This window comes from Antedon bifida, chromosome 1 (genome assembly GCF_963402885.1).
Source record: "Antedon bifida chromosome 1, ecAntBifi1.1, whole genome shotgun sequence".
NCBI classification, from domain to species: Eukaryota; Metazoa; Echinodermata; class Crinoidea; order Comatulida; family Antedonidae; genus Antedon; species Antedon bifida.
Genome location: NC_136226.1, coordinates 18,921,402 through 18,933,536, shown reverse-complemented (window position 1 = coordinate 18,933,536; position 12,135 = coordinate 18,921,402). Strand labels below are relative to the sequence as shown.

Here is a 12,135-nt window from a genome sequence, read left to right as displayed (position 1 = left end):
AGGTACCCCACTACTGCAAAAAAGGCACTTTTTGAGGTCTGGAGGTACTTTTATGGGCCAATATCTTTAAAAGTATTTGTCCAAATGCAATTGTCTTTTCTCTGTGAGTAGTCCAGTATACTGTGAACACTTATCCAAAATTTTAAATTTTAAAAATAAGTATTTTGTATGTGAGGAAAACTGAAAAATTACAATTATTTAGTTGTAAATGCACTTTTCAAGATTTTTAAGACACAATATCTTCGTAACTAATTGACATACCCTATTTATATTTTTCCCCCAACTATTTGAGAGGGTTGTTAACCAACATTTAAAGTTTTAACTTGTCAGCTTCAGGAAGTTTTTATTTATGAAGATGCAAAAACTGAGATTTGGCCAATTTTATAGATAATTTTAATATTTTTTAGTCGTTTTTTGAGCAGTTATATCTTGATAATCAACTCTCACTATGTATTTATATTCATGCAATGGGTATCCTAGTGAGTTAGTGACACACAAGTGAAGTTTCAACGCAAAAGAAATTATTATGCAATAATATGATTGTAACTTACATTGCACTTTTTTTGTTTTTAGTGCCAATATTGTGTGAACTCGACTCAAACCGTAAAAGGCGCCTGCATAAATACTATCCCTTTTCTGTTCAACTACATGAGAGGGTTGATAAACAACCTTTTCAAACCAGCTTGATGATTTTTTTTATATAGGAAGATGCGCTGCACCAGCTGAGAATTTGCTAATTTTATAGATAATTTTGATGTTTTATTTGTTTTGAGGAGTACGTAAGCCTACATGATTTCTTAGAAAGTGACTTGCCATAATATTTATATTCATGCAATGGATATGCTAGTAGGTTAGTGACACCCGAGTAAATTTTCAACACAAAAAATAAATGATTGTGCAATAACTTATTTATTGTAACTTAAACATTGCATTTTTTGGGAGTTTTTAGTACCAATTTAGGCCAGGAGCTTCCATAAAAACAACCCCTTTTTTCTGTGAAACACCAGATAAGCAGGCATGCCATCTCATTTTCACTGTTGTTATATTGATAACATGAATGTAACTCTTGTGGAGAGAATTATTGTTGATAATGATATGAACTGGACATATATACACACAATATAAAAACAAATACTTTGTGTACACATGTACCTCATGGTACATGTATTTTTATTTATTTTTTTTTTGTTTCTTTTGGATTTGTGTTTTTTTACAACCCTACATGTTGCCCAATATACAATGTATATAATCCTACTCTTCCCTAGATACGTTGTACCAGCATAACTAGTAGTCAATTAGAAAAGTTGTCAATTTCAGGTGCGGCATGGCCAGGGTACAATGGAAATAGCAAATATACTTTAACTATGTAGTAATAATTACGATGTGGAATATCCTTCATATACAGTATGTACATACTACATGGTAGGTAGGTACAATTAAATATTGTGCTGTTGAAATAAAATGTGATCAACAGAGATTCAGCAACATTTGCAGTAAGTATTTTACATTCAGCCAGTTGATGGTTGTGAAGTTTATGAAAAATTCAAGATGATGACGTTTTGAAGCTGGTATCATTTCTGTAACAAATAACCAAGAATAGATTATCTAATTTATATCGATTACTTAATATTTTAGTTAAACTGAATATTATTAAATTACAATGAATCTTTTTGGTTTTATATTTAAAAATTAGTTCAGATTTGTGGTAAACCATAAACAGAAATGTTGAAACATTCTCAACTTTACTTACTCTACCACACACTTTACATTACTAATATTATATAGTGTTTATTGACAATGCAACCTGGTATATAAAACATTTTTAAAGTAATGGATGTTTTTCAGCTACTTCTTGCATTCATTACTATTTTTAACTTTCATTACTAATTTTACTACTATTGTACATAATTACAAAAAAACATAAATCATTTGGCATTTCTCATCTCTACATTAAAAAAGGATCCAAAACTTACCAGAATCAGTGAACATGTTAAGCATGTTTGTGCCTCCGTTCCACTAGACAACCTAGACATAAATTGAAGATAAATTGAATTGAAAAGATACAGTTGAAATGAAATATATTATTTAAAATTAAAATGAAGCATTTATAAATAAAAATAATACCGGGCTGATGTATGAATACTAGGCCTGGTCCGAGGATGAATGAATGCATAATACTAAATAAGATAGCCTAGGTACAGTATATAGGGAAAGCCTGCTTACTAGGCCAGACCAAATTAATTATTTCAAACAATAACTAATTAAACAACAGTAATTATTAATAATAATAAATAACAATATATTAATTTTAATGTGTATTTATTGTGTTTGCTCAAAATGTACTAAAATTATGCTATCCTCACCTGTGTATTTGTATTCCGTTTGTCGCCGTTTTAACTTAATAATAGTCCATTTAGTTATAGTTTAGTAGCAGGCCTAACTGTACTGTGCTGTTGCTATGCCATCTTGAGAGTAGCCTAGTATACACCTCCAGACCTAGGCTAGTGTGCTACCTTAAGCCTTTAGGCTAGAGCCTAAAGACGTAGCTAGCTAGGCTAGCCTTTCTGTACGAATATTAATATAGCACACTGGTTTAAGTGGTAACATTCTAAAAATTTCCTATATGAGCAGGAGACTATTTCAATACAATAGGATGATCATAAGATGCATCACTTCTTCGTTTACAGTAGCATTTGTTCGGTGGGGAAATCAAATTTTCTTCCACGTCTAGTTACTCCATTCATGATTGAATATTTTTGTCCACGTGTGACGTTGCCGTGTGTGAGTTTTGGGGATTCCCTCATCTGTAACCAGAGTATGATTGGTGAAATACGATCACGTGGTACAGTTTTTAAGACGTTGCGGATAATTTGAACGTGTAACGTTCGGCCCGACCAAATCACTCACGCGGTGTATATTAAAATAAAGTACCAAAATAAAACAGTAATTTTTCAAAATTGTCTAACACGATTATGGAGAACTTTTGATATGTTGTTACTTATAAAATTATTATTCTAAATATGTAAAGAAATTGTAGATCCATGACATCGGAACGAGATGAAACGTTAGAATTTACTGCTTATGGCCTAAATGGAGTTGTTCGTTCTAAAGAAGAGTATTCAGCTATACTTACAAAACAGGGCAATTTGGATTAAAATGAATTAAGGTTAGTTTAAATGTTTATTTAAAATGAAAAATTGATAGTAATCTATTTCACAGCTTAATTCCAACAAGTTTGCTCATCAATTATAACACAGTAAGTTAATAATATTTCATAGGCCTATTAACATGATTAAAGTCAAATGTGTACATGTGAAAATCAAATTGATCAAACCATTTGATATTATTTTAAAATAATATCAACTGGTTTGATAAGTTGTAGCTTAAATAAGTTGCATTTTACAGTATCAGTTACAAATGTTTATGTTATTTCGAAACATCAACATGAGAGGGTGTTGAATCAATAATAAAAAAAAACTATTTGGTTATCCGCAACTTCTTTGTTATTCTTCTTTCTTTCCCGGATTTTTGTGGCCAGCATATCTCTATTGCTTGTGAACATAAATTTGTATAACTTGGTAAAAAGATTGACATTGAAGTGTAGATGTGCAGCCAAGCTTTTGGACGATGTCAGAGCCGCGTTGCGTAAGTTACGCGCGATTTTATGATTTTCTATAACTGATCATAACTGTAGAACCAACAAATATTCTTTCATGAAACTTAGTGAAAACTTAAGTCATATCAAGGGCAAACTTTCTATGGATTAAAAATGGCACGTTTCACATAAAGTTACGCGCGCACGCGCATTTAAAATTTCAAAATGCGCAAAATTAATTTCTAATCAACTTTCTACGCTGATCATGACATTTTGAGCATGTCAAAAATTCCCACGCGCGCGAAAAAAATTACGCGTAAGGTGCGCACGGAGCATGAAAATCATGTGTTTTTCTCTTGAATTATAATTTTACAGTCTTTCCTAGTCATTTTAAAAAAGATTGACATCATTTCAAATTAAAATGACGTCATACGAACAGGTTGATTTAGACCATTTGCGCGCGTTTTAGTTGGAAAAGTGACAAAATATTGTCAAAATTATGCTTATTTTTAATCTATTATAGCTCCTCAGGATTATCCATGACCCCAATTTTTTTAATTTAATATGTAAGCAGATATGTTGTAGATATGAATTCATGCAGAATCTTTACCCCTCGGATGTTATGACGTCATCGTATGGCCACACGAATGTAAAATATAGGATTTTTTACTCTTTCGTTATTGCTCATCACATTAAATAGAGCGCAGCTCACTTTTACGTGCCCAAAATTCTTCAAATTTGTTTTAATGTAATTATTTAGATAATTATCTTCTAAAATTGTTATCTTTATATGCCAATTTGATGACGTCACTGTGTTAAGAATTGGATTTAAAAGATGGGTCTCGTAATTTCGTCTATGCTACTCTGTATATAACATACAGTGTATTCTGTAAACACTGTAATATGCTGTATGCTACAAAATAGGTACAATTCAGCACTGTAAACATTCTTAATTCATGTCATAGGATGGCATAATAATTGTCGAAGCTCATATAGTTTAAAGTATGTGCATGTTGCATTTGCGCGGATAACCCGAACTCGTCAAAGTGACGAGTTCAAATCTAGTACAGTATGTGTCATTTATTTGGGTAGATGTTCACGTTTAAATATAAATGACGACACTTAAATCTATCTTATTTTCTTTTCAGCCACACATGTTCTAACACAGAATGATATTACGAAATGTTACTAAAAAGGTTGTTGGAGCAATTTTATTTTTTACTGTTTTACAATTTTATCTTTTCGTGGTTTACTTGGAAGAAAACAAAGAATCAAGGTCTAGTAGAAATTCTCAGATTGAAATAGGGGAATCATATTGAATAAAATTGAAAAGGATGACATTAATATTAATAAACATGTTGAGCCGAACATATTGCTAAACATAAAAGTTCTTAAAGATGTTATGCTGACACAGAAACTTGATCAGGGTGTTAGCATTTGCGACGGAAGTAAATCAGTTCTTGGTATAACATTTATTAACTCAAGTCCTAAAAATGCTGAATTGAGAAATGTAATTCGCAGATCTTGGGGAAAACATGGAAAACTTAAACGAATAGCTACTTTATTTATTTTAGGAAGGAATGCCAACTTCCAATATGATGAATCTGTTTCAATGGAGAATGAAAAGCATGGTGATTTGCTCCAAGGGTGGTTTGAAGACAATTTCCGGACATCAAGTTTAAAAGTTTTCATGGCATTGAAATGGGCACAAATATATTGTCCCAAAGCCAAATTTATTTTTATGGTAAATGATCACAACTTTGTCAATTATGATGTTCTCTTCAAAGGATTTGTAAATAAAAAAAAAGAGAAAACATCCATGTTTATATCAGGAAAAGTAATAGCACATCGCAAACCTATGCGTGAACCAAATTCGAAATATTTTATATCTCCTAAACAGTTTGGTCGCAATATTTCCCGCCATTTTGTACACTAGATTCAGAAATTATACTTTCAATAAACGGTGCAAATAGTATTTTGAAAGAAGCGTTCAATACAACTTTTATCCCAATTGCCGATGTGTTCATTTCAATATTAGCAGAAAAGACTGGAGTAACAGTTATTAACAATAAAAGGTTCAGGCTTAGAAATTTAAATCATGATACTTGTTTATTTCGTAACATTATTACAGCTCATGGTTTTGATACATCACTTTCAACAGCTAAATTGTGGGCGAATGTTTCCAATCCTGAATTTTTTAAAGAGTGTAAACATTCTGAAATGGATCTACTAATGCAGACAAACAGTTTTTTGAATGGTGATTTGTTTGATAGAAAACTTTACCTTCTTGTTAATAGTCCTGATCTTTGTAAAAATAATCAAGGAAAACTTGATGTGATAAGACAGACATGGGCAAAAAATCATAATGTTATCGGAATGGCTATCCGATTTCTGTTTGTAATGGGGCGCCAACTAGAAAAAAATAAAGATAAAAAGTACAAAGCAATCGTCAAAAAAGAACAAATTAGATATGGAGATATAATACAGGCAGATTTTATTGAAAGTTTTAAAAATTTGACACTAAAAGTTGCTTTAGGATTAAAGTGGGTATCGGAAAACTGCGCAAATGCTGAGTATATGTTTAAAGGGGATGATGATACATTTGTTAATTTTGAAAACATTATCAGTTATATACTCAATCTTAGAGCAAAAGGGAAAGCGTTAGAAAAGTTCTACATGGGTTCCGTCTTACCCCGCAGTAAAATTGTACGAAAAGAAAAATCTAAATATTACATATCTCACAGGGTGTATAGTGGGAAATAATTTCCGCCATATTGTTCTGGTGCTGGTTACATCTTATCCATTGACATCATCCACGGAATGTATTTAAAAGCATTACAGACACCCCTTATACCAATTGATGATGCGTTTCAGGAAATTTTGGCAGAAGAAGAAGGCGTGATCCCAATGAATCATGATGGTTTTAAAAGCTGGGGTGGTGATACGGATAAATGTGATCTTTTAAAGAGCATGGTTGTCCATGGTCCATATTAAACACCAGTCGAATTATTTAAAGTGTGGAGCAACTTTACAGATGTGTCCATTAAATGTTAAAAAGAATGTGGCGCAGTGTGGTGGTGTTCAGTCCTGTTAGATTGCTTTAAAGACATTGACCTTTGAAATTTCAAGAGACACGGATTATAATTATTATTATTAATTATTCAGGCAAAAGGTACAATTTAAAATATATAATACAAATCAACAAATTAAACAAACATGACGTAAGTAGATAAAATATCAGTCACTAGCTGGCAGGAAAGCACAAAGCAGCCTAAGCCACTGTCACCATTTAGGTGTACCTCCAACCAATGACTAATACTAATATATATATATATTTTTTTATATATTTTATATGTTACGATATATATTTTTTATATTCTTGTCTTTTTGATGTTTATTCGTATTTTTATAAGATCTTGTATTTTTGTATTCATGACTTTTTATATATTTTTAATTAATTGTTTGAGAGCTTGTTAACGAAACGAATTTCCTTTTGGACCAATAAATTTCTGTATTCTGTATTATGTATTCTGTAATGCAAAACAAATAAATATAAATAACATTGATGATAAATGATTAAAAGTTAAATTATTAAAGATGTATTGTCCCTTGAAACACAAAAAAATGAAGGTCAAAATATTCTAAATTTAAATTGGCCATATCAAAGTAATATTAAAGGTATTCACTTTAAGTCGAAAATTCGAGCTAAAAGCAACAAGTTTACGTAATTAACAGTTAAATTAGTTTAACTACATTTCGTCTGGAAAATCGTCGCGAGCGAAAGTAAACAAGGATTTAAAACCACGAGTACGCATTATGCATATGCTAATTAGGATTGTTTACAACTCGTCACGGTTGAGAAGGTATTTTCACACAGATCGTGAGGAAGTTTTATGATTATGCATACAGAGTAGCCAAACAAGCGCTTTTCATTATGGGGTATGTTTTGATCGAAAACTTTGACTGGAAGTCAGAGTTATTTTTTCAACAAAAAAACGTCTGTATTTCAGTTAAATGATTTTTTTTTCGACAAATTTTTGGTGATAGTTAATAACTATTATGATACTTCAAAATGACCCACCTTTTTTCGAAATCTGTTATTTTTTATTTTTTTGGAATTAGTCAAAGGGACAATACATCTTTAATAGAATTAATTTATTCAGATTAAGCCTATAATTATTATAATTTTTCTTTATTTTATTTTGCAAATATTATGCACTACCAATTTAGCAGGTGATTATTACTGAATAATTTGTTAAACTGTTTTTAATATTGAATTATTGTCACTGAAATAATTATTGTTATAATCCTTTTCTAGCGGCAACAAGACAATTTGCTGTTTGCAATAGTGTTTGGCAACTTGCTGCCTTTAGGGCTTTTAGAGAAATTATAGAATTTCAAAGGACATATTATATTATTATCATTTGAATAGAATTTTCTATCAATCAAAGTCAAGGTAATAGTAGTTTTGTAACAATGCCTATTATTGCTTCATTCACAGGTACCCACCGATTATCATCTAAAGTTACCTTTCTGATCACATTAATAATTCTGTATGATATCTGTTTTATTAGCACTCCCAGTCCATCCTTAAATACAATATTTATTTGGGCCTTGACCCTATCTGGCTTAAACCAGCATTGCTATTACATACTACTTGTCCAACAATCAGCCGCGTAACAAGGGGGTCTTGTCAGGGGGGGGGGGCAAACAGGGGCTGATCCTTCCAGACACCAAGTACTTGAGCCAATGGTGGGGGCTGTGGCGAAGCGAATTTTGGTAAATGACACCCCTAGATCGTCGGAAATGGTACTCTCGCACATAAAATTCATGATAAATGGCGCCTCCAACTAGGGCCTAGTAGCTAGTAGTTGGCCTGGAAATAACACTCCCATTTATTGCACAGCAATCAGCAAAATGATCGTACATTTTCCACCGTTAAAAACACAGGTGACATAACATTTGAACACGTGAAAACCCAATCTAACATTGGATCCGCGCCTGGCAAAGGTAGTAATTTTTCCGGTTAGAAGACTGAAAGATTGAGTATTGGAGCGACAGCCAGCCATGAAAGTACGTTCGTTTTGCTGATCACTAGCGTGTTACATACGATTAGTAGGAGTGTATTTTTTTAAGGTGACCTCACGTCACACGCACAGCACAGCGTCACAATTGTGTATGAGATGCCGGCCCCCGCGCGTGTTCTATGGACCGGAACCGCGCTTGGTAAACATGTCTCTTCAACGTATATAAAAAAAAACACAAACAAATACGACATATTAACGCAATGTATAATATTAAGATTAGCCATATACTCGTGTGTTTGAACTAACTAATAAACTATACAGTAGTCTACAAACATTATGGTGTTACATGTACTAGTAATTTTATTCTATGCGAAAAGAAAGTGAATGCCTGTCCGGGAGTGAATGAAATGCTGTAATTCCCTTACAGGTAGGCAGGCCCGTAACCAGGGGGATCGGGGGATCGTACGATCCCCCGCTGAACAGCGAGTTCCGCTTGGCCTCCCACTTTTGTTTTTGCTGGGCATACATACAACACTACGATTGTTTACTAGTCAAGCCTTAATAAATTTAATTAATATAAATCGACATAAGAATATAAAGTATATTTTAACTAAAATATAAAAACCTAACACTAAAATTTACAAGATAAATTCTATTTGATAACTGCTGAACATCGTGGTTCTGGAGCTAGCCGTACACAGAGCATAGTTGTTTGCTTGACATAAAAGGGTATTCCCCTACACAGGTCGTGGCGTGCGTGTGACGTGCCCAGCCAGCTTGATAGAGAAAGCATGCAACTCACGCAAGTGCAAGATGCAATGGTTGAGTGAATTCAGGGATCATCTTAATTCCATGGTTTGTTACCTAAACACACCAAATGATGGTGAATATGCCTGTTAAAATCTCAATGATACGATCCCTTAATGTACCATGTTGTTGCTAGTATGCTTTAAAAGGAGGAGGGATCTAGCCTAGCTTCGGTCGGCAAGAGAATGCCGTCCACTGACAATTTAAGGTCGGCAATAAGGTCGGCAATTGAAATTCGTGGGCTGGAAATTACATCAAATTATATAGTTATATAGGAAATGCGATTTGCAGCCATACATAGGCCTATAGAGAAAAAAAATTTGAGGGTATGGTTCCACTAAACAACTTAACGATCCACCCCGCCGTCAAACCTGGTTACGGCCCTGGGTAGGCAATTCGGCAAATGCATGGCGGCTTAGATAAAAGACGCCAAAAACCACAGTCAACTGACCGCATGTTAATGTACTGATAAGCAGTGCGTCTTCCCACGAGTTGTCAGTCAGGATTTTGTGTATTTCATATCATCTTACTTGAATATCATACTGTACTGTGACTCATTTGACTCATTTGAAGCCATATCATTATATCGTATATTTTATTCTTATCTTATATTTTTTTTTCTTTCTTCTATCCCTTCTTTGTATTTTATTTTATTTTATTTTTTTTACTTGTTACCCAGCCCGATCGAACGCTTCTCAACCCGGTAAAATCCGCCAGGGGGGTATTCCGCCCCCCCTGCCCCCCCGCCTGTTACGCCACTGCCAACAATGTGTGTTCAAAAAGTATTAATCTAGGCCAAACAATTCTTAATAAAAATATTTAACAGCTATATATGTTCTGAGGATTTTACACAATAATTAATAGGTTTTCCTAATAATCTGTCCAGACACTGCAGATATTTGCATTGCCATTGACACCATTAATTATAACTGCCTAATGATTGGATCTTAAATGATGTATTGCCTAAAGAATGGGAAAGACATTTGCGATGTAAGCATAAAGTTTGCAATTACAACAGAATGTCCTAAACCATCTAAGATCTTGCTTAGATCTTTAGAAGATGAAGTGCATCTTATAAAATAAATTGCAAAACTTTTAATTTTAGTCACAAATTTACATCATTCAAAAGTCTGATGGAATACGGTAAAAATTAATTAAAATATCTCTTTATTTGACTATTGCATGATCTCAGCAAGTTGGCAATATGACATATACCTAATAATAAAAGTAAATAATTAATGTATTTTAATAACTTTATGATAATGTATAGGAAAGTGTTGTTTTTATTTTGAGGTTTTATATTCTACTGTATAATGTCTTTAGTACGCATTCACGATTATAGTGTTTTACATGGCGAATGCATTAGGTCTCTTATGTTTTACTAACATAGGAACCAAATGGGACAGCAAAAGATTTTCAATAATAACTTTTTCAAATACTTTAGTCTTTCATTACGATAGAGCAATAAACCTAAGATCATACATTGAATATCTGCCAATAAAAAATACCGTATTTTTTTTAACCTGCGACATGAGGTCAACATTGTGTTGTGTTTTGATTTTCTGTCGCTGTCATTACAATGTTTTGGACCGGATATTGGGGTATCGGGCCATAGCTGTGCTCTCACTACATCTGACTAGGGCTAGGCTGTTGAAAGTGAGGCGTAAAACTTCCTTTATTGCATGCGACTTTTAATTATTGCCCAAATAAATGAAATCAAAACTAAGACGTTTCGTTAGGAATGAGGATGAATTTCAACACGACCACCCGAGAAGTATTGTTAGCAGAAACGGGGTACTTAAAAATACAGTATAAAAAATACCGTATTTTATATCATATTTTTATACCGTATTTTGAGCAGTTGCAGCAGAAACAGGCACTTAGATCTTTAGAAGATGAAGAGCATCTAATAAAGATAAGATCCTGGTGTGTGTGTGTGTGCAAGACATTTAATTTCAGTCTTTGAGTGTTTCTGAGTTTGTACAATTTGTCTTGTGTTTCTGTTAAACATGCTGTAAGTGGCGGATTTGTTTTTGCTGTTATTTTGGTTTAAAAAAATATAATTATTGTATGTCACTACAATATGAAAACTTACCTGCTTCATACCACCCAATATTTCATTGAAGTGACTAACAGGTGAAAGATGACTTTGAGCTGCAGACATTGCATAGCTATGACCACTATTGGACAATGACATGGCTAGGTCAGAGGCATTCATGCGTACCAATGTAGTAAATCGGTCTACATCTTCTAGTTTAGGTCTAGAATAAGAAGAATATAATATCTCAATATTTTGGGACTTCCTAAAAGAATAAGTTTAATATTTCTCAGTGATTTTCTTATAATCTTTTATGGTCAAGGTGTTAAGTTACTAAACATATTTATAGGTAAATAAAGCTAGTTTTTTTTAATAATGTAATGATTTACATACTTACCTTAAAAATATATCATGCCATAATTTAAACATTTCTTCTGTGTTATTATCTAAACAATAGGAGGATAGCATTATTCCCTGAAATAAACAAATTGAAGTTTTTTTTCTAAATGTTTTATTATTAAAGAAATATCAACAAAAAACGCCAATTGTTTTACCCGGATTAAATGCCCAATTGTAGGTGAGTTGCACCTGGATTAGATGCTCAATTGTAGCTGAGTTGCACCTGGATTGGATGCTTTATTGTAGGTTAGTTACACCTGGATTGGATG

The 12,135-nt window shown here is 32.9% G+C and overlaps 1 protein-coding gene and 1 pseudogene across 3 annotated transcripts in view; one reads left to right on the top strand and one right to left on the bottom strand.

Moving 5' to 3' along the window:
* Positions 1–12,135, bottom strand: part of LOC144844481 (presequence protease, mitochondrial-like) — a 74,833-nt gene that overhangs the window by 10,324 nt on the left and 52,374 nt on the right. For all 3 annotated transcript variants that reach the window (XM_078701418.1, XM_078701426.1, XM_078701435.1), the window contains 2 exons: positions 11,865–11,941; positions 11,525–11,690 (listed from right to left, as the gene is read on the bottom strand). In XM_078701418.1, the coding sequence (XP_078557544.1) occupies positions 11,525–11,690; positions 11,865–11,941 (243 nt within the window). The remainder of the gene's footprint in view (positions 1–11,524; positions 11,691–11,864; positions 11,942–12,135) is intronic.
* On the top strand, positions 4,998–6,620 carry LOC144852657 (uncharacterized; annotated as a pseudogene).